At 38.9% G+C, this 26219-nt stretch overlaps 1 protein-coding gene across 2 annotated transcripts in view; it reads right to left on the minus strand.

Moving 5' to 3' along the window:
- LOC122134272 (B-cell receptor CD22-like) overlaps window positions 1–26219 on the minus strand; it is a 33012-nt gene that overhangs the window by 4794 nt on the left and 1999 nt on the right. Inside the window, exons 1-8 of one of the 2 annotated variants that reach the window (XM_042764931.1) lie at window positions 10210–10810; window positions 9979–10133; window positions 9465–9589; window positions 9031–9372; window positions 8684–8932; window positions 4798–5055; window positions 4453–4701; window positions 2758–2839 (exon numbers count right to left, since the gene is read on the minus strand). In XM_042764931.1, coding sequence (XP_042620865.1) covers window positions 2758–2839; window positions 4453–4701; window positions 4798–5055; window positions 8684–8932; window positions 9031–9372; window positions 9465–9525 — 1241 coding nt within the window. In that variant the 5' untranslated portion in view covers window positions 9526–9589; window positions 9979–10133; window positions 10210–10810. Of the gene's footprint in view, window positions 1–2757; window positions 2840–4452; window positions 4702–4797; window positions 5056–8683; window positions 8933–9030; window positions 9373–9464; window positions 9590–9978; window positions 10134–10209; window positions 10811–19245; window positions 19591–26219 lie in introns of those variants that run through there. The other variant, XM_042764923.1, reaches the window with a different exon arrangement.

The raw sequence follows: 26219 nt of genomic DNA on the forward strand, positions 1-26219 counted from the left end.
TGCTTTAACATTTGTTTATTTTATTTTATTTAGTTTTATGTTGTTTAATCTTTTGCTACTTATGTTTGATAATGTGTATTTTTTAATTGTCAAAAAAAAAAAAAAATGAAAATGTTCAGACCCTCAAGCTTCTTGTTATCATCTATCTACCATCTGATTAAATAGTTGTAATAAAATGCTGACTTGACATCAACGTAGATTAACACTTTAAAATGAATTTTTTTTTTTTTTTAATGATTTTTGTTCTTGGTTTTACTTTTATTTTTCATTGTGTTATTTCTTTTTTTTAGATATTCTGCACATTGGTCAACTCTGGTTGTAGTAAATAGTGCTATATAAATACAATTGCTATTGATATCCAAAACACTACGAGGCGCTATGCCTAGTAAGATAACTTTTGCTCCGCCCACTTCTGGCTTGACGCTGCTGTCCTGAGACTGCTGTGACGTAAGGGTTCTGCGGTTCTGCAGCTAGAGGTATCTCGCACAATTGCTACTCAAAACTAGACTAAAACTAGCCCAATGGCATTTTGAGGTAGGCTCCCTATTAAAAATCGCATTCCAGATGGGGTAAAATACATGTTTTTGGCTGGGTTCCCCAGGTAAAATTCACATTCCAGAGGCCAAATATCACATTATCAGTGTTGCTTTAACCCGTGGCAACAGTGATAAAGTAGACCAATTCCGCAGGGGAACTGCAGACTTGACAACACTGCGGAGGGCACTCTTTTGCAGAAAGTCCAAAATGGCCCAGTAGAAGTAATATAATAACTTATGGCATGCAGGAAATCCCTACTATGGACAAAGGCATCCAGCTATGGCTGTAGCTAAAAAAAAGAAGGTAATTTCAGTTCATTTCCAGGTAATAAATATAGTACATGAATAATGCAGTGCTGATTGACATAACATTTATAACAATAAAGAAACTATTCTGCCTTATGTGTTTGTATAAGCCAATCCTAAAATTGTCATTAGGAGAAGACATAATAAAAAATAAGAATATATATGTAAGATTTTTACATTTCTATCTCCCTCATTTCTGAAATGATGGCTATGCCCCTATGTGTGCAGTACAGAAAACTGTACAGGTCTTCTTGTGCTTGAATGGTTTAAAGTCATATTAAAATGCGCACAAAGGAATCAATAAGAGGAATCAAAAAAATTATTTTATAACAACAAGATGATACCTGAATTCCAGAATTGGAATAGATGTTGGATTCCCAAGCCTAGGTATGTGTTAACATGTTAAATAAAATGCTCTTTTTTTTTTTGTCCTACCGAAAATGTCCCTGGAGTCCACCTTTGTTATTATTACAAATTACACTTTCAATGTGATTTTAAACCATTCAAGTCAAGAAGACTCATGGGCTGTTTTCTCTGTTGCACACACATCCTTGTGTAAGTGTTCTTTAGCCTGTCGATTTTCATTCATAGTATTCAGCTAACTATGAAATATTTAGCTCTAAGATGATATCTAAGATGTTTTATTTATTATTATTATTATTATTTATCTTATTGGGATCAAAATTAGGAATTGACAAGAATCGGAATCATTAAAATTCAAACGATGCCCAACCTTACCCATAAACCACATAATTTTTTACTGGCACCTTTCTATTGACACTGTTTTAGACCCTTTCTCTTTTTTTAACCTTTACTTACCCTTCTTTGCTTTTGCCATTCTTAAAAAAAAACATATAGTCTTATACGTGAATGTACTTTTCAAAATTAGTTACAAAACAGTTGCTCCTGGCAACAGGGATAGGTAGTATGTTTGCTTAACATAGCATCAGACATGACAATTTATAAAACTAATATCATGTTTTGCTCCAAAATTACTATATAACATCAGTCATGTTCGAAACAGTTAGTTCTGTGTTTCCATGTTGCTTCTTATCACAGTGAGACAGAAAACATTTTTTATAAAATTCTATACTGTGATACAAGCTATGTCAATTAGCGTTTTATTGTGTGTTTATTGTCTTCCACGTTTCATCAGTCAAAACGTCTCTATCTACATGTTATTCAACTGTATTGATATCTGATGTGTTTGGCCATATAAGGAATTTCCTGGGTCTAAACTTGTAAAACAGACATTAAGTGAAAGTCGTGACATTTGTCAAGTATGGTAACCCATACTCAGAACTGGTGCTCTGCATTTAACCCATTCAAGTGCACACACACAGCAGTGAGAAGTGAACACACCCCCTGAGCAGTGGGCAGCTATATATCCAGCACCCGGGGAGCAACTGGGGGTTCAGTGCCTTGCTCAAGGACACTTCAGTCATGAGTATTGAGGGTGGAAGAGAGTGCTGTTCATTCACTCCCTCCCACCTACAACTCCTGCTACCTTCGGGAAACAAGTCAAACTCTCTAACCATTGGGCCACAGCTGCCTAATGCTCACACTGTCTCATTTTGGGTAAAAATAATAAAATAATACTAAATTAATTTGTAATGCAGTAACTTGAGTAGTTTTTCAGCATACTACTTTTTTACTCTTACTTGAGTCATATTATTTTTCAGTACTTTTACTTGTACTTAAGTAAAAGTATTGCTACGTAAGGAATAATTTACTTGAGTACAAGTAAAAGTACTGAAAAATAATATGACTCAAGTAAGAGTAAAAAAGTAGTATGCTGAAAAACTACTCAAGTTACTGCATTACAAATTACTGCATTACCAATTCTGAGTATTCTTAGTACTCTTTCCACCACTAGGTATACTAATGTGTTTTCTCACAGACAGGATGAACTTACATGAGCAGCACAATGATGAAAATGAAAATGAAACCTCCCAATCCACCGGTGACCCCAGCAACTGCATACAGATACTTCCTTCCTATAGCAAGACGAGTGACAGGACAATGATTTTATCATTATACATGATGACAAAACAAAACAAAACACAATGTTTATCTTCATAGTCAAAGATTTTGCAGTTCTAACTAAATCAAATAGCATCCAATTCTGTAGAGTAGCATCGTCCTACAGCAACACCAATGGAAGGTTCATTCATTAAGGTAAAAGTGAAGTGAATCGTGAGATCATGTGAGAGAAAGTGAAACCTCAACAGTGCTCTGATTGGCTCATTACCCTGTCAATAAAATAATGCCCACCTATCATGTTCTCTTGCCAACTATGTTTTGCTGAGTATTATTTCATTGAGATAAAAATATGGAATTACATTTGCTTCTATAAAAATGAACTAAACTTTATAAAACTGAACGTAACTTTTTCAGAAACTATCAAAAATATGTCATTACAAAAGAAGAAAAACAATGAAAATAAAAAAAATGAACTCAGTCGCACAAATTTAACAGGCTCTTCAAATATGCTTCATTCTTTGTTAATGTTTTTCAAAGATTCGTTTTCGCTAATCGTGGATTCTGAATGCATTGCCACAGATTTCGCTTACGCTTCGAAGCTTTTCGTTTGGTGTTTTGACACAAACCTCTCGTGGGGGCGGGCTTAACAGTGATCTACTCCGATTGGATAGTGAGCTTTTGATGGACAGGTGCTCTTTGACCTGGAAGTACAGACGTCACTCAGTGGCGCACATATTGGAAAGGTGTTGCAAAGATGACTGCCATGTAAACTAACTTTTCTTGAAAGGTTCTTTGATCCAACTTAGTGCTGGAAATGGACATACTTGTTATAAAGAAACCCAATTATAAACACCTCACCCAATTATGTCCAAATCAAAATAAACAACACATTAAATAATCTGTGAGGATGTTGTTTATAACTACATTAAAGGGTTAGTTCATCCAAAAAATGAAAATTCTGTCATTAATTACTCACCCTCATGTCGTTTCAAACCTGTGAGACCTCTGTTCATCTTTGGAACACAATTTAAGATATTTTTGATGAAATCTGAGAGCTTTTAGACCCTCCCATAGATAACAAGGGTCCTTACACGATCAAGACACAGAAAAGTACCAAGATGATCGACAAACTAGTCCATGTGATATCAGCGGTTCAACTGTAATGTTACGATGAAAGAAAACAAAATAATGACTTGGCGGCACCGGCCCTGAAATGGCACAGAGATTCAATGTCATCATGCCGGATCCGGGTCAGCACTGCCAGGTCTTACGAGTTTGGAATGACATGAGGGTGAGTAATTAATGACAGATTTTTCATTTTTGGGTGAACTATCCATTTAATATCGTGTCTATAGAAGATTTTGCAAGTTACGTTTTTTTTTTTTTTTTTTTTTTTTTTTTTGTTGATGTGTGTTTAACCTATAAGAACAGAATGGAATGAAAACATGAAATTACTTTGGACCTAAAACTCCAACCATCACTTACTTTAGGGAATTTTATAAGTACAGTCATAAAATAACAGTAAATTTCTTTTATTGATTTTTTCCACCACATTTTCATTTTGCCTAGAGAATATCAGTAGCAGAAATGCTTGTCTAATCACATAATGACTCGGACTGATACACACCATGTACAGTGACAGTAACAGCGTCTGATCTCTGAGATCCATGTTGATTGTGAGCCTCACAGTAGAAGCGTCCACTCTGTAGTGCACTGAAACTCTGTCCAGATCCAACAGCTGAGCTTTGATTCTCCTTAAACCAGCTGAAGTTCAGAGCAGGAGGGTTTGAATCACTGCTGCAGCTCAGAGTCACTGAATCTCCCTCCACTATTACACCACATCCATTTATGGACACTGAGACGTTTTTAGGAGGGTCTTAAAAGGACAAAAATTAAAAATCACAATAAATATGAGAGAAATGTGAATCTAGAAATTTTGAAAAGGAAAAGGTGCAGATGATGATTAACTCACACATGACATTTAAAGTCACAGCTTCAGAGTATTTCTCTCCATGTTCATTGATGGATCTGCACTTGTATTCTTCACTGTGATCAGAGCTGATCTTTGAAATGCTGTAGATTTTTCCAGATCCTACAGACGTTCCTCCTTTAAACCAGCTGAAGTTCAGAGCAGGAGGGTTTGAATCACTGCTGCAGATCAGAGTCACTGAATCTCCCTCCACTATTACACCAGATCCATTTATGGAAATTGAGACATTCTTTGGAGGGTCTCAAAAGGTCAAAAATTTAAAATCACAATTAATATTAGATGAAATTTGAATTTAGAAATTTTGAACAAGGTGCAGATGATCATTAACTCACACATTTTGTTTAAATTTACAGCATCAGAGTATTTCTCTCCATGTTCATTGAAGGATCTACACTTGTATTATTCATTGTGATCAGAACTGATCTTTGAAATGCTGTAGATTCTTCCAGATCCTACAAACATTCCTCCTTTAACCCGTTAGCCAGCACCCCCCATTATGGGACTCACAGCTGAAAGTGCCCTACCTAACTTAAAATTGCAACAGTTCCTTACTTCAGTGTGTTACACACATAATTTTGGTCTCTTTGGAAAGAAGTACTTTTTTCAACCAGAATTGATAATGCTCAAAAATATTAAAAGTTATAGACACTGAAGTGCCTTGAAAATTTTTTTACCACACTGATTTTTTTTTTTTTTTTTTTTTTTTATATAAAATTACATGAAAATCAGTCCTGGAGCAATCTAGAAAAGTAATGGGTTGAAAGTCAAATCTCTCATGAGTTTCTATTTCAAATCTGAAGGAGATACCATGAAAAATGAGATTCCTGCAATCATTTTTCTGATACTATGTCTAGTCCCCCCCCACCACAAATATAAAAAAATATTTACCAAATGTATAGAAGGGTTCTACAAACTATTTTAGTCATTAAACATACCACTGCATATTTAATTTTTTTTTTTCAATTATAAAACAATAGACATAAGCTTAGACATCATATAAGTGATTTTTTGAGCACTAGAAAGATACAATAATAATAATTTGAGTAAGAAAAATAAGAAAAATAAAAAAGATTTAACTTTGTATGACAATTAAAGAACATCCTGAGATTGCTAGAAATGCAGCATTTACAAGGAATTACAATGAAAATACATGCTGATGTGCAGTTATAGAGATGGTAATCATATAAATGCGCCATAAAATCTATTCATATAGATGGCGTTCACATTGATAGACGTGATTACACAGTAATAGCGAGCTGATTTGCACTCAAACAGATGGTAATCATGCAGATACAGGCACATTCAACATAAAACACACTCACACATATATAAAAAATGTTGAAAAATAAAAAAAAATAAAGAAAAAGTTCCGCCTCCATCAGATGACAGGTGCGTCAGAGCGCGCATCACGAGAGAGTGCCAGAATTCAAATAAACAATCTTCCACCTATCTATCACTTTTTTTTTGTCGATCATCTCATTCTGTTTGTGACACTGTATGCTACAAAACCATGCCATTTTTTTTTTTACTACTAAGACGCAGTTTCTGAGCGTGAGTTATTCCTTAACGGACACAAACAAATCTGTCCCTGAAGAACTGAAACGTAAACAAATATCCATATTACAACGTTATCGCTTCGTTGGACTAAACGTGCTCCATGAGATTTCGTTCAGTGGACCCATACCTTTCTAACTAAACTGGGATTTACAGCTGCGGATGTGTTTATGACTCGTTATTACGACAAATCTGGTATGTACTGCGTTTTCAATCTTCATGTTTTGATGTGTACTGCTTACACAAATTTAGCAAATACATTCTTTATAAGCTTTCCATTGAAAAACAGTGATCGGTCCTCGATGCTTGAGGCTTAGATCTTCATAGTGATATATAGTTTGTCAAGATTAAATTTGTCCCATTTCATTTAATCTATTCGTAAATATTGACAAGTGCAAACAAGGGGAGTTCAGGACGCCGGCGTCGGGATGCAGGTTAACAGGTTTTAAACCAGCTGATTTCTGCAGGAGGGTTTGAATCACTGCTGCAGCTCAGAGTCACTGAATCTCTCTCCACTATTACACCAGATGGACTCAATGCTACACAAGCCCCCTTTGGAGGATCTAGAGGTCCAGTATATAGAATGAAAATAATATTAATACAAACCCGATTCCAAAAAAGTTGGGACACTGTACAAATTGTGAGTAAAAAACAGATGGTATAATTTACAAATCTCCTAAACTTACATTTTATTCACAATAGAATATAGATAACATATCAAATGTTGAAAGTGAGACATTTTGAAATGCCATGCCAAATATTGGCACATTTTGGATTTCATGAGAGCTACACATTCCAAAAAAGTTGGGACAGGTAGCCATAAGAGGTCGGAAAAGTTAAATGTACATATAAGGAACACCTGGAGGACCAATTTGCATCTTATTAGGTCAGTTGGCAACATGCTTGGGTATAAAAAGAGCCTCTCAGAGTGGCAGTGTCTCTCAGAAGTCAAGATGGGCAGAGGATCACCAATTCCCCCAATGCTGCGGCGAAAATAAGTGGAGCAATATCAGAAAGGAGTTTCTCAGAGAAAAATTGCAAAGAGTTTGAAGTTATCATCATCTACAGTGCATAATATCATCCAAGATTCAGAGAATCTGGAACAATCTCTGTGCGTAAGGGTCAAGGCCGGAAAACCATACTGGATGCCTGTGATCTTCGGGCCCTTAGACGGCACTGCAGCACATACAGGAATGCTACTGTAATGGAAATCACAACGTGGGCTCAGGAATACCTCCAGAAAACATTGTCGGTGAACACAATCCACTGTGCCATTCGCCGTTGCCGGCTAAAACTCTATAGGCCTAAAAAGAAGCCATATCTAAACATGATCCAGAAGCGCAGGCGTTTTCTCTGGACCAAGGCTCATTTAAAATGAACTGCGGCAAAGTGGGAAAACTGTTCTGTGGTCAGACGAATCAAAATTTGAAGTTCTTTTTGGAAAACTGGGACGCCATGTCATCCGGACTAAAGAGGACAAGGACAACCCAAGTTGTTATCAGCGCTCAGTTCAGAAGCCTGCATCTCTGATGGTATGGGGTTGCATGAGTGTGTGTGGCATGGGCAGCTTACACATCTGGAAAGGCACTGTCAATGCTGAAAGGTATATCCAAGTTCTGGAACAACACATGCTCCCATCCAGACCTCGTCTCTTTCAGGGAAGACCTTGCATTTTCTAACATGACAATGCCAGACCACATACTGCATCAATTACAACATCATGGCTGCGTAGAAGAAGGATCCGGGTACTGAAATGGCCAGCCTGCAGTCCAGATCTTTCACCCATAGAAAACATTTGGCGCAACATAAAGAGGAAGATGCGACAAAGAAGACCTAAGACAGTTGAGCAACTAGAAGCCTGTATTAGACAAGAATGGGACAACATCCATATTCCTAAACTTGAGCAACTTGTCTCCTCAGTCCCCAGACGTTTGCAGACTGTAATAAAAAGAAGAGGGGATGCCACACAGTGGTAAACATGGCCTTGCCCCAACTTTTTTTGAGATTTGTTGATGCCATGAAATTTACAATCAACTTATTTTTCCCTTAAAATGATACATTTTCTCAGTTTAAACATTTGATATGTCATCTATGTTGTATTCTGAATAAAATAATGAAATTTGAAACTTCCACATCACTGCATTCTGTTTTTATTCACAATTTGTGTCCCAACTTTTTGAAATCGGGTTTGTACAAACATTTAACATTCTAACCAATTTGGTCTTTTACACAATGTGGATTCTTTATTCCACATCATGTCTCATATACTGTATGAATATATTTACCCAAGTTGGCAAAGTATGACTGTACTCACACGTGACACTGAGATGAGCAGCAGGAGAGATGTAACTGTGTCCATGTAGAGCACAGCTGTATCTGCCTGCATCCTCTCTTCTGACTGACTGCAGCAGGAGTTGATTGTTTCTGTCTCTTCTCTCAGTTAATGGCTGTGAGTTTCTGTACCAGATGAATGTTGGTCTGTCAGTCAGAGTGCAGCTGCTTTTACATGTCAGACTGACATTATGACCCTCTGTCACTCTCTCAGGAGCCTCTACCTGAAGATCTGAACACAACACACACATTATATCTAGTGCTGCTGTCATACACTGATTATTATTCAACATAATGCACAGAAGAAGAGCTCAGCCTCATGAAAGTCACCTGTGACAGTAAGAGTCACTCCTGGTTTACCAGTCCATTTGCCACCATTAGTGATGAATCTGAAACAGTACATGTGTTGGTCCTTCTGTGTCACATGACTCAGTCTGATGGTGCAGTTCTGCTGTGTGTCTCCCAGATACTGAAGCCTCTGTCTGTATTCAGGATCCTCAGACAGATCTGGAGGCTCTTCACCATGTATTAACAATTTACTCCAGAATACTTTCGTGATCTTATATCCAGTAGGGTATGTATAACTGCAGCTCATTATCACTGATGAGTTCTTTAGTGCACAGATGTGTGAAGGACTGTAACTCACACCCCAAGCTTTTTCACTGAAAACATCTGAAATTATATATACATATATTTCTCTTATTCAAATTACCTGCATCTGTAGAGCTGGAGGATGTTGAAAAGCTGAAACAGGTGTGACTTACCCGGAATCATGAGCAGAAAGATCAAAAGAAGGGGAGAAGCCATCCGGACTGACATCAGCATAGCAACAACACAATCAATGTGCAGTGCTTTATTTTAGCTTCTGTGAAGGTCAGTCTCATGAAATCTATCAATAATTTTCATTACAGTAAAAGAAGAAGTAAAAATAAAAAATTTAATGTTTAATGCACATTAATTATTATTATTATTATTATTATTGTCATATGACTCTCAGGTGAAACAAATGTTTTTGTGAGATTCACCAATTATTTACAAGTCAAAACTGAAGAAATGTTTTTTTAATTGCGCAAACAAATACAAATTCTGTATGTTAAAACAGTTTCCATCTTAGAAATCAAGTCCGTAAAATTCCAGTCTTGAATTTTTTTTTAATGCAATGACTGAACTTTTGTCTTTTAAACATGCAGCATGAACACGTACAGAGGACAAGGACATTTCTTATGCTTCTTTTAAAATGTAAATTCATAAACTACAAACAGACAAATTCTCCCTTACCGTTTTTCAGAGATGAAGCTATACAGAACCTAACAATCATAAGATGCGTTGTCTTGAAGATGAACTCTTTTCAAGTGCATTTTACCCTCAATTGTTGCTTCCAAAGCATCATCATAAAGCTCATCATAAAAAGGACAGGACAAATGAAGCAGCATCTGCCAGTGCATGAGAATTAGTCAAACAGAAAAAGAGGAAGTGAAAAGAGATGAGAGAACATGCAAAGTTTTTCACATTTTCAGAGAGATTCCCGAAGATGCGTATGATTTTCATATGCAGTGGTGGTTTTATTTCTTCAAAGACAGGACTGTCCACAGATACTGAGTTCCTTCAGAAGGAAAAAAAAATATTCAACCGTGTTCTTGAAATTAAATTTATGAGTTTTTAAAATCATAAATCTCTGTTGTACACTACATTTCTCTTCCTCTTTGTGTGTTGATAAGAGGCCTGTGAACTGCATTAAACCTTTATGCAAATCCTGAACCGACAGACTCTGTATCCTGTATGACACAGATGCTCTCCGTTCCTTGTTCATTGTTGCACAAACTGCAAGGGAACCACATCCGACCTAGTGTTAATTTTGTCAGCCATTTTGATTTAGTCTTAGATTCAGTCTTTAAATTAGTCCTGGTATCAAATGTACTTTTTAGTTGTTATCATATTTAGTGAACCTCGTCCTGTTTTTGTTTAGTCAAGTTTTTAGTAAATGTCTGAGCATTTTATATATTTAGTCAATAAAAATTTTTTGTCACATTTTCGTCATGCTGTATAGTAGTTACACTGATAACATTTTTGCGGGGGCTCAAAATTATAATCAAAAAGATTGATAACATTTAATAATACACATTTAAATTTCACCAATTGCAATCAAAAAAAAAAACAAAAATCAACATAAACATGCCTCATACAGACAGTTTATTTCACCTCATCTATTGTACTGATTTATTATAGGCTATTTAATATATAAATTAATATCAAAGACTTTGATATGCACTCCCACATTATGAAAAATGAAAACTAGCAAAAACAAACTAAATATTTCAACATTAAAATTCCTAACAATGATTTCAATAATTCCAAATTACAATTATTGTTCTCTATTAAAACCACAGTGGTTGAGTTAAGTGCATTTATTCAGCAAACACAAATGCAAACACAATATAGTCGAGATCTCCTGACAGAACACAGACAGGCTGAGTGACACTTTCATTTAAGCTAAACATCGCAGATGGAGATCGCTAAACTTCAGCTTACTTGTTTGTTGGTGTTTTCAGATCATTGTTGGCGCTTCTGTAATGAAGAGTGGGTGTGTGCACATGGTTACCTGGTTGCAAGTAAAGTAAAACACCGGGCAGAAATGTATCCTTTTACTGTAACAGAGAAGAAGCTATGAATTGCGGATTTGAACTCTTGATACCTGGCAACCGCACACATGAAAGTTTGTGTAGTAGAGGCATGTACAGCAGTCCGCAATAAAGTTTGATGTTTATTGAAGGGTTAATTCAGCCCATAAATTACTCACCCTCAAGTCATCCTAGGTGTATATTACTTTCTTCTTTCAGACGAATCCAGTCGGAGTTACATTAAAAATAGTCTTTGATCTTTCAAGCTGTTTAATGGCATTCAGCGGGTGCCGCTGCTTTTTTCCAACCTGCTTCAGCACATCTGGCCTCTGACTTTTCAAGTGATCCTGAAGACCTTAATTAGCTGGTTCAGGAGTGTTTGATTAGGGTTGGAGCTAAACTCTGCAAGACAGCGGGTCCCCAGGAGCAGGTCCAGAGAGCACAGGTACATCTGCACAATGTCTGTTTGGAAAGCTAAAAAAGTATCTGTTGTGTACAGACATCTGACAGACATCTAAAAGACATCTGTTTTACATACATTCTAAATCATAAACATCTGAAAGACATTTCCAAAACGTCTATTTGACATCTGATAAAAATCGCCCTATAGATTATTGCAGATGAGCAAACACTAAAAATACGTCTTGCGGATGTAAATCCAGATGTCAAATAGATGTCTCCATGATGTATGTGTGCTATTAGGGGGTTGAAAGACCTATGCTCTATCAGATGCCACAAGAAAACAATAAACGGTGCTAATATACACTCACAATGTGATATAATACTACCAAAAATTCTCTCTCAATAATCTCAATAATCACTCTCACAGACTTTTTCTTGGACTGCGCCCAGCTGGTGGAATGACCTCCTGATCTCAATTCGAACAGCTGAGTCTTTACTCATTTTCAAAAAACATCTAAAGACTCATCTTTTTTGCCTGCACTTAACCAACTAACACTAGTACTTACCTTTTATTTTTCTTGTCTATCATATTCAAAAAAAAAATAAAACCCTGGCTATGTGTTCTGTACTAGACTAACTGAGACTTGTCATAGCACTTGTATACCGTTGTTGTTCTCTCGTTGATCTGATTGTTTCTACTGTTCTCATTTGTAAGTCGCTTTGGATAAAAGCGTCTGCTAAATGATTAAATGTAAATGTAAAAATTATAATCCTAACCCTTAACGCCATACTGAAATTCCTGATAGCCAGACAATGAAAATATAAATATAAATAAATAAATATAAAAATTATTTGTGTCTGGGACGCTGTGAGCATGGAGACTGTATACACCGTAAGTTTTTAAATGTTTAACTTAAATGTGTAAATGTGCTTGGACCCAGAAATCCTTTTTTGACGAAAATTAAAATAAATTTGGTGTAGTTTTTATTTTTAGTCTCATCTTTTTCGTCAACAATATTCCATGTTGATATAGTCACAGTTAATGTTTATTGACCTTATTGTCATCTCGTCGTTTCGTCTTAAACCCGAAACACACTGCACAATTTCAGCAATTCTATAAGATCACTGCAAATCATACTGTGCGACGTGGATCTGATAAACTTGGTTATGGCATGTCTGTACAGTCTCTACGATGATGATGACAACTATGAACTCGCAGGCTGTGACGCACGTAACTATAGAAGAATAAAAAAAATGGAAGCGGCAAAAGAGGAAGGGTTAAGAATTTGAGGTAAGCATTTTTATGTTTTAGCGCTGTGTCGCATTGATTTCATGTCACATTTTTATTGGCTGGTCAGTAAACGTGGGTTGTAGCAGCAAACACACTGTGCGATGATCATGCTGAATCTCTGACACTATCAGAAAATGATCGTAGGCTACGAACGGGTGTCTTTAAACCTCTCTCACTGTATGACATAAAACTACCATTTAGGAGCCACGATCACAGATAACCCGTGATAACCTCCCTGTGCTGAGTTGCGTTGTATCATTTACATTTACATTTAATCATTTAGCAGACGCTTTTATCCAAAGCGACTTACAAATGAGAACAGTAGAAACAATCATATCAACGAGAGAACAACAACGGTATACAAGTGCTATGACAAGTCTCAGTTAGTCTAGTACAGAACACGTAGTGTTTTTTTTGGAATATGATTGACAAGAAAAATAAAAGGTAAGTACTAGTGTTAGTTGGTTAAGTGCAGGCGAAAAAGATGAGTCTTTAGATGTTTTTTGAAAATGAGTAAAGACTCAGCTGTTCGAATTGAGATCGGGAGGTCATTCCACCAGCTGGGCGCAGTCCAGGAAAAAGTCCGTGAAAGTGATTTTGAACCACTTTGGGATGGCACCACAAGACGTCGTTCACATGCAGAGTGCAAACTTCTGGAGGGTGCATAAGATTGAACTAATGAGCTTAGGTATGTTGGCGCCGTGCCAGTGGTCGTCTTGTAGGCAAGCATCAGTACCTTGAATTTGATGCGAGCGGCTACTGGTAGCCAGTGTAACCTGATGAGGAGAGGAGTAACATGAGCTGTTTTTGGCTCATTGAAGACAACCCTCGCTGCTGCATTCTGGATCAGTTGTAGAGGCTTCATAGTACATGCAGGAAGGCCCGCCAGGAGAGCATTACAATAGTCCAGTCTGGAGAGAACAAGAGCTTGGACAAGAAGTTGGGTGGCTTGCTCTGACAGGAAGGGTCTAATCTTCCTAATTTTGTATAAGGCAAATTTGCAGGACCGGGTTGTTGTAGCAATATGGTCTGTGAAGCTTAACTGATGATCCATCACAACTCCTAGGTTTCTGGCTGTCCTGGAAGGAGTTATGGTTGACGAACCCAGCTGTATAGAGAAGTTGTGATGAAACGATGGGTTAGCTGGAACCGCCAGCAGTTCAGTCTTAGTAAGGTTGAGCTGAAGGTGATGGTCATTCATCCAGCTAGAAATGTCACTCAGACAGGCTGAAATGTGAACAACTACCGTGGGGTCTTCTGGTTGGAATGAGAAGTAGAGTTGAGTGTCATCAGCGTAGCAGTGATAGGAAAAGCCATGCTTCTGAATGAATGATCTTAATGACGTCATGTAGATGGAGAAGAGAAGTCGTCCAAGTACTGAGCCTTGAGGAACCCCAGTAGCAAGTTGTTGTGACTTAGAAACTTCACCCCTCCAGAACACCATGAAGGATCTATCAGAAAGGTAGGAGTTAAGCCACTGGAGTGCGGTTCCAGAGATGCCCATCTTTCTGAGGGTGGACAGGAGAATCTGGTGATTAACGGTTACAAAAGCAGCAGACAGGTCCAGCAAAATGAGTAGTGATGATTTTGAAGCTGCTCTTGCCAGTCGCAGGGCTTCAGTTACCGAGAGCAGGGCAGTCTCAGTTGAGTGGCTGCTTTTGAAGCCAGATTGGTTGCTGTCAAGGAGGTTGTTCTGTACAAGAAACATAGAGAGCTGGTTGAACACAGCTCATTCAAGTGTCTTTGCAATGAATGGAAGAAGGGATACCGGTCTGTAGTTTTCTAGAAATGCTGGATTTAGAGATGGTTTCTTCAGCAGTGGGCTAACCGAGCCTGCTTAAATGCTGAGGGAAATGTTCCAGAGTGAAGAGTGGAGTTGATAATGTGAGTAAGTGAAGGTATGACTGAAGAAGAAATCACTTGAAGGAGGTGAGTTGGGATCGGATCAAGTGGGCAAGTAGTAGGATGACTGGACAGGATAAGTTTGGAAACGACCGTCTCTGAGAGTGGGGAGAAGGAGGAGAGAGAGTGTGCATTAGTCGTTGTGAAGTTATCCTCAGTCTGCGGTGTGGAGAATTGGTCACTGATGGATCTTGATTTACTTGTGAAGAAAACTGCAAAGTCGTCAGCTGTAAGAGTCGATGGAGGAGGAGGTAGAGGTGGATTAAGAAGAGAAGCGAAGGTTTTGAAGAGTGTCCGAGCGTCACAACAGTTGTTAATTTTGACGTGGTAGTATGATGTTTTAGCAGTGAAGACGTTTGCAGAGAAGGAAGAGAGGAGAGACTGATACACACTGAGGTCGGTAGAGTTTCTTGATTTATGCCATTTCCTCTCTGCAGCCCTGAGTTTAGAGCGATGTTCACGGAGTACATCGGACAGCCAGGGGGCAGATGGGGTGGTGCGTGCTGGTCTAGATGACAGCGGACAAAAGTTGTCCAAGCAAGAGGTTAGAGTGGAGCAAAAAGTGTCCGTAGCACTGTTCGTGTCCAGAGCTGAAAACTGCGAGAGTGAAGGAAGTGAGGATGAAACCACAGAGGCTAGGCGAGATGGAGAGAGTGAGCGTAGGTTCCGTCGAAAGGTGACCCGTGCTGGAGCATGTGCCACTTCAGGAGTAAGTGCTAGGTTAGCAAGTGATCTAGGTGAGGAAGTGATCTGAGGTGTGCAGTGGAGCAACTAAAGTGTTGTCCACTGAGCAACAGCGCGTGTAGATGAGGTCCAGTTGGTTGCCTGATTCGTGAGTTGCTGTAGTAGACACTCACTTGAGATCAAATGAGGCGAGCAGAGTGTTGAAGTCAGCAGCCTGGGGTTTATCTAGGTGGATGTTGAAGTCACCAAGCAGTACCAGAGGAGTACCATCTTCAGGATAGTTTGATAGCAGCACGTCCAACTCCTCCAAGAAGTTTCCCAATCGACCTGGAGGATGATAAATGACCACAAAGTGGATTTTAACAGGGTGGGTTACAGTAACAGCATGTGATTCAAATGAACCGTTACTTGTAGGTGGTGGTTGAAGATCATATTTCCAATCTTTCGATATAAGGAGACCGGTACCTCCACCCCTCCCAGTCGTACGAGGGGTGTGGGAACAAGCAAAATTAGTGGAGAGGGCTGCGGGAGTGGCAGTGTCTTCAGGTTTGATCCAAGTCTCAGTCAGTGCCATGAGGTTGAGACCAGAATGAGTAGCAATGGAAGAAATGAAGTTGGCAGTTCCAGAGACCAACTGGAATAGAGAGCGTAGTAGTAGAGGTCAGAGGGACAGGACTTAGATTTGTCGGGGAGGCCTTCCTTTGACGTACATAGCGTGTTCTCCGAGTGTTAGTAGTGATAGTAGAGATCTGAAAGCACATAGTGACTACAAGTGACCAAAATAAGTATTTGAGGACGAGCTGTACAAAAATTGAAGGGGAGAAAAGCAATACTTCAAGTGCCCTGTCAGTGTCCTTGCTCGGTGGAGTCGCGCAGGTAGAGTCGATGGTCTTTACACTCGTCGGTCTTTACACGAGGAGGCTTCACACGAGAGCTGCCGCGACCGCTGCCGCGGTGACACTTACCACTTATATATTTGCCTGATTACCTGTGATTGAAGTCAGCTGGTCACGCCTCCCTATTTAGCAGACCGAAACTGGCCAGTCCCGCGAAAGGCAAACGCAAAACCAAACGCCACTTCAACACGTATTCACCAGGGTAAGACACACAGTAAATAAAGCAAGGTTTCTCCAAGCAACAATGATCACGCAGTAGTCTTATGAAAAAACGAGGCAAAACACTTACAAAACGCTGTCCTTATCTGTCACTCGACTGTGTCGATAGCCAGAGATATTGTCGAAAGGCATTTCCAATTAATGTAGGACTGTTACATTCTTCTTCTTATTAGGCCTAATATTATTATTAGATTACTTTTATTATTAAATTACAATTAATTTGCACCACAATAATTTTATAGCACATCACCAAATATTTGACGCACTGTGAGGATAATAAAAAAATAGGCTATTAGCTTACTCCTCATTGAAAATGTTTTTTAAAAAGTCTTTTAAAACAGGTCTATTAATTTCTACAATGAATTATTGGCCTATAATATTAACACTGCAGTCATCAATGCAAATTAATAGCAGCTTTATTTGAAGCACTGACTTTAAAAAACAATCTGTTTAACGCAAAATACATTTCTCTTATTTTAATTTTTTTTATTCACTATGTATGGCCCACAAGAGAAATATTAAGGGAATAATTCAATACAGTTATATCAGCTGTTCACTGGCATAACTCTTGTGCAAAGTTGGCACATTGCTTAATATCAGACTTCATGGTTTAAAACAGAAATACTCCCCCCCCACCCCAACATGTAAAATTGCACAACTAGCCTTTCATGGGAAATCTGAAAAATACTGACACCTAAGGTTAAAAACATTAAAAATCTAAATGCAGCAAGCTTGTATGAAGATTGTATGAAGTGTAAAGAGAAAACAGACTTAAGTGTGTTAACAGACACCCTTTTATCAATTAACTCTTTACTTCCATTTTCACTCAACTATCTATACAGTTATCCACAAATTATATCAGTCAAATGCACTTGTCAATCATTCAGGTCTCCACCCACAAAACTGATATGTGAAAGCTGTAAAATGTTCGCTGTGTGTCCAAAACACTACATCCTCTTCTTTTTATGCAGAGTTCAAAAAGACAGAAAGAAAGAAAAAGAGAAAACATTAATGATGATATATTTAATACAGGCATCAAGAACATTAGTCATGAGGAAAGGTTAATAGGTTGTGTATTTTTCATTATCTAGCGCAGGGGTTCTCTACTCAAGTTCAGCTCCAACCCAATCTTGACCAAACCCACTACCAGTAACTTTCTAGTGATCCTGAAGAGCTTGATGAGCTTGTTCAGGTGTGTTTAATTAGGATTGGAGCTTAACCTCTGCAGGAAAGGGGACCTCAAGGGCCAGAGTTGAGAGCCCTGTGTTCTTACTTACTGGAATATTTTCATACACAGGTTCATTCAATTCATCATTGCAAGCTTTGTGACGGTCATGATGAGGTCCGGAATGATTGACCTTTGACATAAAAAAATAAAATAAAAGACAGAGAGTAAATAATGCATGTAATCATCTCAATAGAAAAAGCCACAAATTCGGACTTTCAATTACCTGATCAGTAAATTACTAATAATTAAATTAATATCCATACCTCAGCTTTATTTCTCTTTTTAATCCACCTGCATCCCCTTTAAAGACAATGATTTGACACAATTACAGCCAATCACAACTTATTTTATGTTGGTTTAGACGTGTGGTCAGTATCTCTCTCTTTCTCTCTCTCTCTCTCTCTCACACACACACACACACACACACACACACACACACACACACACACACACACACATCTTACCAAATCAGCAATATCGTTATGATAACTGTAGCTCCACAAACCACTCCAGCAGATATGTACAAAATCACCAGACGACCTACAACAGAGACACAAGAGTAAAACATCTCAACAGATTCACTTCAGAAAGAGTAATATAAATATATGAGCTGCTCTACCTTTAACAGTGACAGTAACAGCGTCTGATCTCTGAGATCCATGTTGATTGTGAGCCTCACAGTAGAAGCGTCCACTCTGTAGTGCACTAAACTCTTGTCCAGATCCAACAGCTGAGATTTGATTCTCCTTAAACCAGCTGAAGTTCAGAGCAGGAGGGTTTGAATCACTGCTGCAGATCAGAGTCACTGAATCTCCCTCCACTATTACACCAGATCCAGTTATAGAAACTGAGACGTTCCTGGGAGGATCTAAAACAGACAAAAATCAAGAGTATAGTTACAAATATAAACTTAACCCTTAAAAAAAAAAAAAAAAACAACTAACAAATCTGTACTCACAGGTGACACTGAGATGAGCAGCAGGAGAGATGTAACTGTGTCCATGTAGAGCACAGCTGTATCTGCCTGCATCCTCTCTTCTGACTGACTGCAGCAGGAGTTGATTGTTTCTGTCTCTTCTCTCAGTTAATGGCTGTGAGTTTCTGTACCAGATGAATGTTGCTCTGTCAGTCAGAGTGCAGCTGCTTTTACATGTCAGACTGACATTATGACCCTCTGTCACTCTCTCAGGAGCCTCCACCTGAAGCTCTGAACACAACACACACATTATATCTAGTGCTGCTGTCATACACTGATTATTATTCAACATAATGCACAGAAGAAGAGCTCAGCCTCATGAAAGTCACCTGTGACAGTAAGAGTCACTCCTGGATAACCAATCCATTTTCCATCATCTTTATCAGTGATGAATCTGAAACAGTACATGTGTTGGTCCTTCTGTGTCACATGACTCAGTCTGATGGTGCAGTTCTGCTGTTTGTCTCCCAGATACTGAAGCCTCTGACTGTATTCAGGATCCTCAGACAGATCTGGAGACTCTTTACCCTTTACAGGGATTTTTTTCCAGAACACTTTCTCGATCTCATATCCTGTAGTGTATGTATAAGTGCAGCTCATTATCACTGATGAGTTCTTTAGTGCACAGATGTGTGAAGGACTGTAGCTCACACCCCAATCACCACTAGAAACCCCTGAAACACAGAATTCATACTGAACAATAGTTTTTTAATTATTATTTTTTGCAAGCAAGATGGAAGCAAGCACTGATGCAGTGATGCCCGATCAAATAACTATAGCTTAAGCAGATCTTGAGTGAATTTTTGCACTTAGACACTATACCAAAGGAGATAGCCAGGACACCGGGCTCTACGTGGACTGTTGTTGGGTCCGACAAGTGTCAGGGGGATAGGAGAAGGGCTAAAATTGAGGGGGGATGCGGGGCGATGGCATCCCCCTGGTTGAAAAAAAATGACAAAAAACATCCCCTCAGTAAATATTAAGATTAATAATGCTGTGTATTATGTAAAACCTATTGTGCAAATTAAATATTATTATCATGCAAATGAAATGTTTAAAATGTTCTATTTCTGATAATTCAAGAACTAAATAACAATAATTGCCCAATCAGAAATTGCAACTATAACAAGCTGCGCACAAGCGGAAGTTTTCGTAATTTTTTTGCAGAAATATTTTTGAGAATAAAGTCGAAATTATACAGGAATAAAGTTAAAATGTTTGAGAATGGGGGGGCGCAGCTGAGCAGTGACATGTGAAGACGTGTTCTTGTGAGCTCTGCTTGGATTGAACATTTATTTAATTTTCCCACTCTCCTTTTTGTTCTTTTCAGTGCGAACCTGTCTCTAGTGTGCCTAGGTCTTCGAATTAGTAGTATTTTTTTTTTTTTTTTTTTTAGTCCAAGGCTGCTCAAAATGCCTAAATCGCACAAGCCGAGGCCAGGGCCTGATGCCCCAGACTTGCCTGATGTGGATCCGCCCGCGGAGGTGGGGTCAGGGTCGGATCTCGGCGCAATTATGGCTGCCATAAAGCAAACGGAGCAGAATGTGCTAGTCAAGATCGACTCATCTGTGATGGCAGCTGCAGGTGAATTACACAAGAAAATTGACAACTTAGCGAGTGATTTAAGGACAGAAATCCTGAATGTGCGCGCAGAGTTTGCAAAGGTTATTGAAGAAATACAAAAAGAAAGTGCCACATTATCAACCCGCATTGATGATCTTGAGGAGGAAGCTAATGGCCAGGCTAACCGTGTTGTAGCACTTGAAGCTCAAGTTGATAGATAAGACCGATGATCTGGAGTCACGGCAGCGGCGAGATAACTGCAGACTAATCGGTGTTGAAGAGGGATTCGGAAATATACGACCGGAGAGAGCCGTGGCTGAACTGTTAAAGGAAGCGCTAGCCCTCGACTATACGCCGACGCTTGATCGGGCGCATAGGAGCCTGCAGCCGAGGCCAAAGGATGGGGATGCCCCGAGACCAATAATCGTCAAGTTCCACTACTTTCAGGAGAAAGTGGATGTTCTTCGGAAGGCCATGGGAGCAGGTCCCATCACCCACAATGGGAAGCGTTTTTACATCTACCCAGATTACTCGGCCGCCGTCAGGAAAAAGAGAGCAGCCTTTACCGAGGTGAGAGGATTGCTTCGCCGGTGTACGGGCGTGAAATATGGTCTCCTGTATCCAGCTACATTAAAGATCACGCCCCCAGCTGGCGAGCAGATGTCTTTCGAAGACCCGATCAAGGCAAAGCACTACATTGAGACTAATTTGCGTTCACGGGAAACGGAGGGAGAGCGACAGTTAATTCACCGACCATAACAGGTATCACGCTGCATGTTAGCATTGCTGTAGTCTGTGCAGGCTTTGACTGGTAAACGTCGCCACACTACAGTTGGATGCATTTTATGTTTGGACAATGCATAGCTTATTACAATATGTTGAGACTTTATGTGGACATCATGTGGCCTGGAGAATATTTTATTTAAGAATATCTTCCTCATTGTTTCTCCCTTTTCTCTGCCACGTCAGTGTGGATAGCGCTGAGTCTCAATTTGTCACTATAACCCTAATGGTACTTTTATTTTGTTTTCTAATGTAGTTTGTTTAATCCCATTATTACCACAAGTGTCATTAATTTTATTTGATTTTACTCTTTTCTTGTGGGATTATCTTCCAACTGTGAGTGTTTGAAACCGTATCAGCCTGTAAACAGATGGGTACCGGCATGCATGTAGCAATAATAGTGTTGAGAAAAGGGTCCTATTACATTTTGTTCTACCTTTGCTGAGTTCATGTAAGAGTTGAAGTTAGTGTAAACTTGTTATATGCCTAGGAGAGAGAGGAGAGTTTTCAGGGCGGTCTCAGGTTTAAGGAAGACCAGCCCAGGGGCCCAGGATGGTAAGAGGTTTATCTATGTTTTATCTGTTCGTTTTTGTTAGTTTTGTTTTGGGTTTATTTGTGGTTTATGATTTGACTCAAACAGGCATTGAAGTATTGAGGTATAGCCAACGTGTAGGACTGGTTCATTATCAATTGTGGCACTATGATTCTGGATAATGTAAATAGCCAACAAAAAGCGGTTTCATATATTAGCTGGAACGTCAAAGGGCTGAATAATATGGTTAAAAGGAGCAAAGTATTTAGTCATTTGAAATCATTCAAACCTGATGTAATTTTCCTACAGGAGACGCACTTAAACATTAACTCCCATAAAAGACTAAGCTGTAAATGGATTAAACAAATATATCATTCTCGTTTTAACTATAAAGCCAGGGGAACGGCAATCCTAATTAGGAAGGGGATTCCATTTGAACACTCTAAAGTAATATCAGATGCTAATGGCAGATATATTGTTGTAGTGGGCAAGCTATTTAACACACCATTAATATTGGCTAATATCTATGGACCTAACTGGGACAATGCACAATTCTTTCTTAATTTTTTTTTCGACACTCCCAGACCTTAACTCCTACAAGCTAATTCTAGGTGGAGACTTTAATTGTGTCCTCCATCCTCAGTTGGACAGGTCAAGCGTAATGTCGAACAATACTTTTTTGTCAGCTGCAGTGGCTATTAATTCTCTCCATCGTTCTTATGGCTTATCAGACCCTTGGCGTATAAAAAATCCAACTACGAAGCAATTTTCTTTTTTGTCCCCTGTTCATCATAGTTACTCCAGGATTGATTACTTTATTGTCGATAACCAGCTATTACCCTTAATTTCCAGCACCAAATATCACAGTATAGTGATATCAGATCACAGCCCAGTACAGATGGATTTAGTTTTCCCAGGCAATGTAGTGCCCCAACGAACATGGCGGCTAGATCCCCAATTACTTTTATGTGAACACTTCAGAATATTTCTCAACAATCAGATCGACTTCTTTTTGGAATTTAATGACACTCAGGATGTGTCAAGGGGAGTTTTGTGGGAGTCTATGAAAGCCTATATTAGGGGCCAAGTTATTTCTTATGTGGCACATAGAGATAAGGAGCGTTCTAAACAACTTAAAGGACTGGCTGACAAAATTGCAGATATTGACAAGCGCTATGCTCTTTTACCTACGCCAGATCTTTTTAAGGAGAAATTATTGCTGCAAACAGAATTTAACACTCTTATAACATGGAAAGCCGAGAAAAATATTTTTAAATCCAGACAGGTATATTATGAGCATGGAGATAAGGCTGGGAGGCTCCTTGCACTACAGCTCAAACAGCAGTCGGCTGAACAAATGATTTCAGGAATTGAAAGAGGTGCTGACTCGATATCCCACAATCCTCGAGTCATTAATGACCAGTTTAAACAATTTTATTCTACCCTATATCAATCAGAGGTGGGTAGTGACTCGTTAGAGATCTACTCATTTCTTGATTCGCTGGATTTCCCCAAGCTTTCTCCAGATGCTCAGTCATCTCTAGAACAGCCGTTGTCGCTTGAGGAAATAGCGAGTGCCATCAAGTTGTCTCGGACAGGAAGGGCGCCAGGTCCGGATGGTTTCCCCATGGAGTTTTACAAGGAATTCTCTTCTAAACTCACACCCATCCTGAAATCAGTCTATGATGAAGCTTTGGCTACTGGAAATCTGTCGCAGACGCTTACCCATGCCACGATTTCAGTCTTACTAAAGAAAGATAAGGATCCTGTACAGTGTAGTTCATACAGACCAATAAGCCTTCTGTGCTGTGACTATAAGATTTTAACCAAAACTCTTGCACAAAGGTTAGACCCTATTATTTCCACCATTACTGATGAGGACCAAACAGGCTTCATTCCCGGACGGCAATCATTTTCTAATGTGAGAAGACTATTTAATGTGATATTTTCCCCCCATTCAATGATACATCCAGAAGTTATTCTGAGCCTTGACGCTGAAAAGGCGTTTGACAGAATCGAATGGACCTATCTTTTCGCAGTTTTAGAAAGATTCGGCATGGGGCCTACTTTCTGTAGGTGGATCAAAGTTTTATATTCAACACCTATGGCGGCAGTCAGGACAAATGGTCTGATCTCGGAATACTTTCCGCTCTACAGAGGAGCAAGGCAGGGTTGCTGCCTGTCGCCCTTCCTGTTTGACATTGCGATCGAACCACTGGCAATTGCTATCAGATTTGATGGGAGTATTAAGAGTATATCCAGGGGTCAAATAAAACATTAAACTTTGCTTTATGCCGATGATCTCCTTTTACAGATATCAGACCCAATTGAGAGTATGCCCCATCTTCTCTATTGGCTACAAAAGTTTAGTAACATATCGGGATATAAAGTTAATTTGTCAAAATCTTTATTGTTTCCATTAAATAATCTGGCAAAACAGATCACTTATGAAAATTTGCCTTTTAAAATTGAAAATGACAAATTTACTTATTTGGGAATAGAAATAGCTGGCTCAATTAAGGCTATTTTCCAGTATAAACTACAGGTCTATTTTAGATCGTACCAAAACTGATCTGGATAGGTGGTCAAAAACTCCACTCTCCCTGGCAGGACGGATAAATGCAGTGAAGATGACTGTACTGCCCAGGTTTCTTTATTTATTTCAAATGATTCCCATTTTTCTCCCCAAATCCTATTTTGCTCAGTTGGACCGCTGTATCTCTTTGTTCATATGGAACAAAAAACCTGCACGTATGAAGAAAGCAAGCCTGGAGAGAGCTAAATCTGATGGGGGGTTGGGTTTACCTAATTTCTTGTTCTATTATTGGGCAGCCAATATTGTTAAGCTGACATACTGGATAACCATGTTCGCAGATAAGGAGGGTCCAGTCTGGACTGATATGGAACTGAAAGCTACACTCCCAGTTTCTCCGATTTCGATCTTAACTGCCCCTCTCCCACTTAATAATAAATTAACTGAGCTGAACTCAAATTTGGTGGTTCAGAATTCGATTAAGATCTGGGGTCAATTCAGAAAACATTTTAATTTGATAAATACATGTAGCTTCTCTCCAATAATGTTTAATCATCTTTTTGTACCATCTCAAATAGACCATTCATTTGCAGCTTGGCACAGAAATGGCTTGGTCTTCTTTCGAGATCTCTTCACTGAGGATGGCTTTGTTTCATTTAAATCTTTATGTGAAAACCATAATTTACCTAAGTCTCACCACTTTAGATACCTTCAGGCTCGGAGCTTTGCCTCTAAATTTTTCTCAGGGTACCCATCTCCACCCTCTAAAGACCTACTGTATTTGGTTCTTAATGTGAGTCAACCTACTAAAAGAGCAATATCAAAGATTTATGCATTAATTCTTGATAGCTGCCCTCATACATGGGACAAAATCAGGGCAGCGTGGGAAGGAGAGTTTGGAGAAATGATACCGGAAGACATCTGGAAAAATACCATACAGCGCATACACACATCTTCTCTCTCTGTATTAGACATGGCTTGATTCAATTAAAGGTTGTCCACAGGTTGCATTACTCAAACGACAGATTGTCTAAATTATACCCTAATGTTGAACCAAACTGTCCTAGATGTCACTATTCTCCTGTTTCTTTGGGGCACATGTTTTGGTCATGTCCATCTTTGTATGATTTTTGGTCATCAATTTTTTCAATCACTGTCAGTTATATCTGGCGAAACACTGCAACCTGACCCCTTGATAGCTATCTTCGGTGTAGCACGTGATGAGCAAAAGCTCTCCCACCTCCATAAAAATGCAATAGCTTATGCTTCGTTGCATGCCCGCCGTCTGATACTGTTGAACTGGATGGCGAAAAACCCTCCTTCTTATGTCCATTGGATTAGAGAGGTGATGTTGGGATTAGCTCTGGAAAAGATTAGGTATACAGTGCACGGCTTGGAGGGTAAATATGACAGAACCTGGTCACAGTTCATAACTCATATTAAGAATCTGCCTTTTCCTTGACTCATTGTCTTTTTATTTGTTGATAATTTAGTTTCTTGCTCTTTTCTCTGACTGCCGTCCCTAGTCTCCTCAATGCCCGCATTCTGATTGTTAGGAATTTTTTTATTTATTTATTTATTTATTTATTTTTTTTTGTGTATACTTGTTTTCTTCTTTGTGGGGATGCCACCTGGATGGGGGTGGGGGGTGAAGTTCACACAACCTTTGTAAGAAATGCTGAACTTATGTCAATGTTTTGTTGAAAATCATAAATAAAGTTGCAAAAAAAAAAAACATGTTTGAGAATGTAAATCTTAGAAATTAAAGTAATAATATTTCAAGAGTAGGCCTATAGTCTTATAGGGAGAAGTTGCCAGGCCCCCACACACCCAATCAACATCCCCCCAGATTTTTTATTTTTTTTATTTTTATTTTTTTACAATTCGACAAA

Source organism: Cyprinus carpio, chromosome A1 (genome assembly GCF_018340385.1).
Source record: "Cyprinus carpio isolate SPL01 chromosome A1, ASM1834038v1, whole genome shotgun sequence".
Classification (NCBI taxonomy): Eukaryota; Metazoa; Chordata; class Actinopteri; order Cypriniformes; family Cyprinidae; genus Cyprinus; species Cyprinus carpio.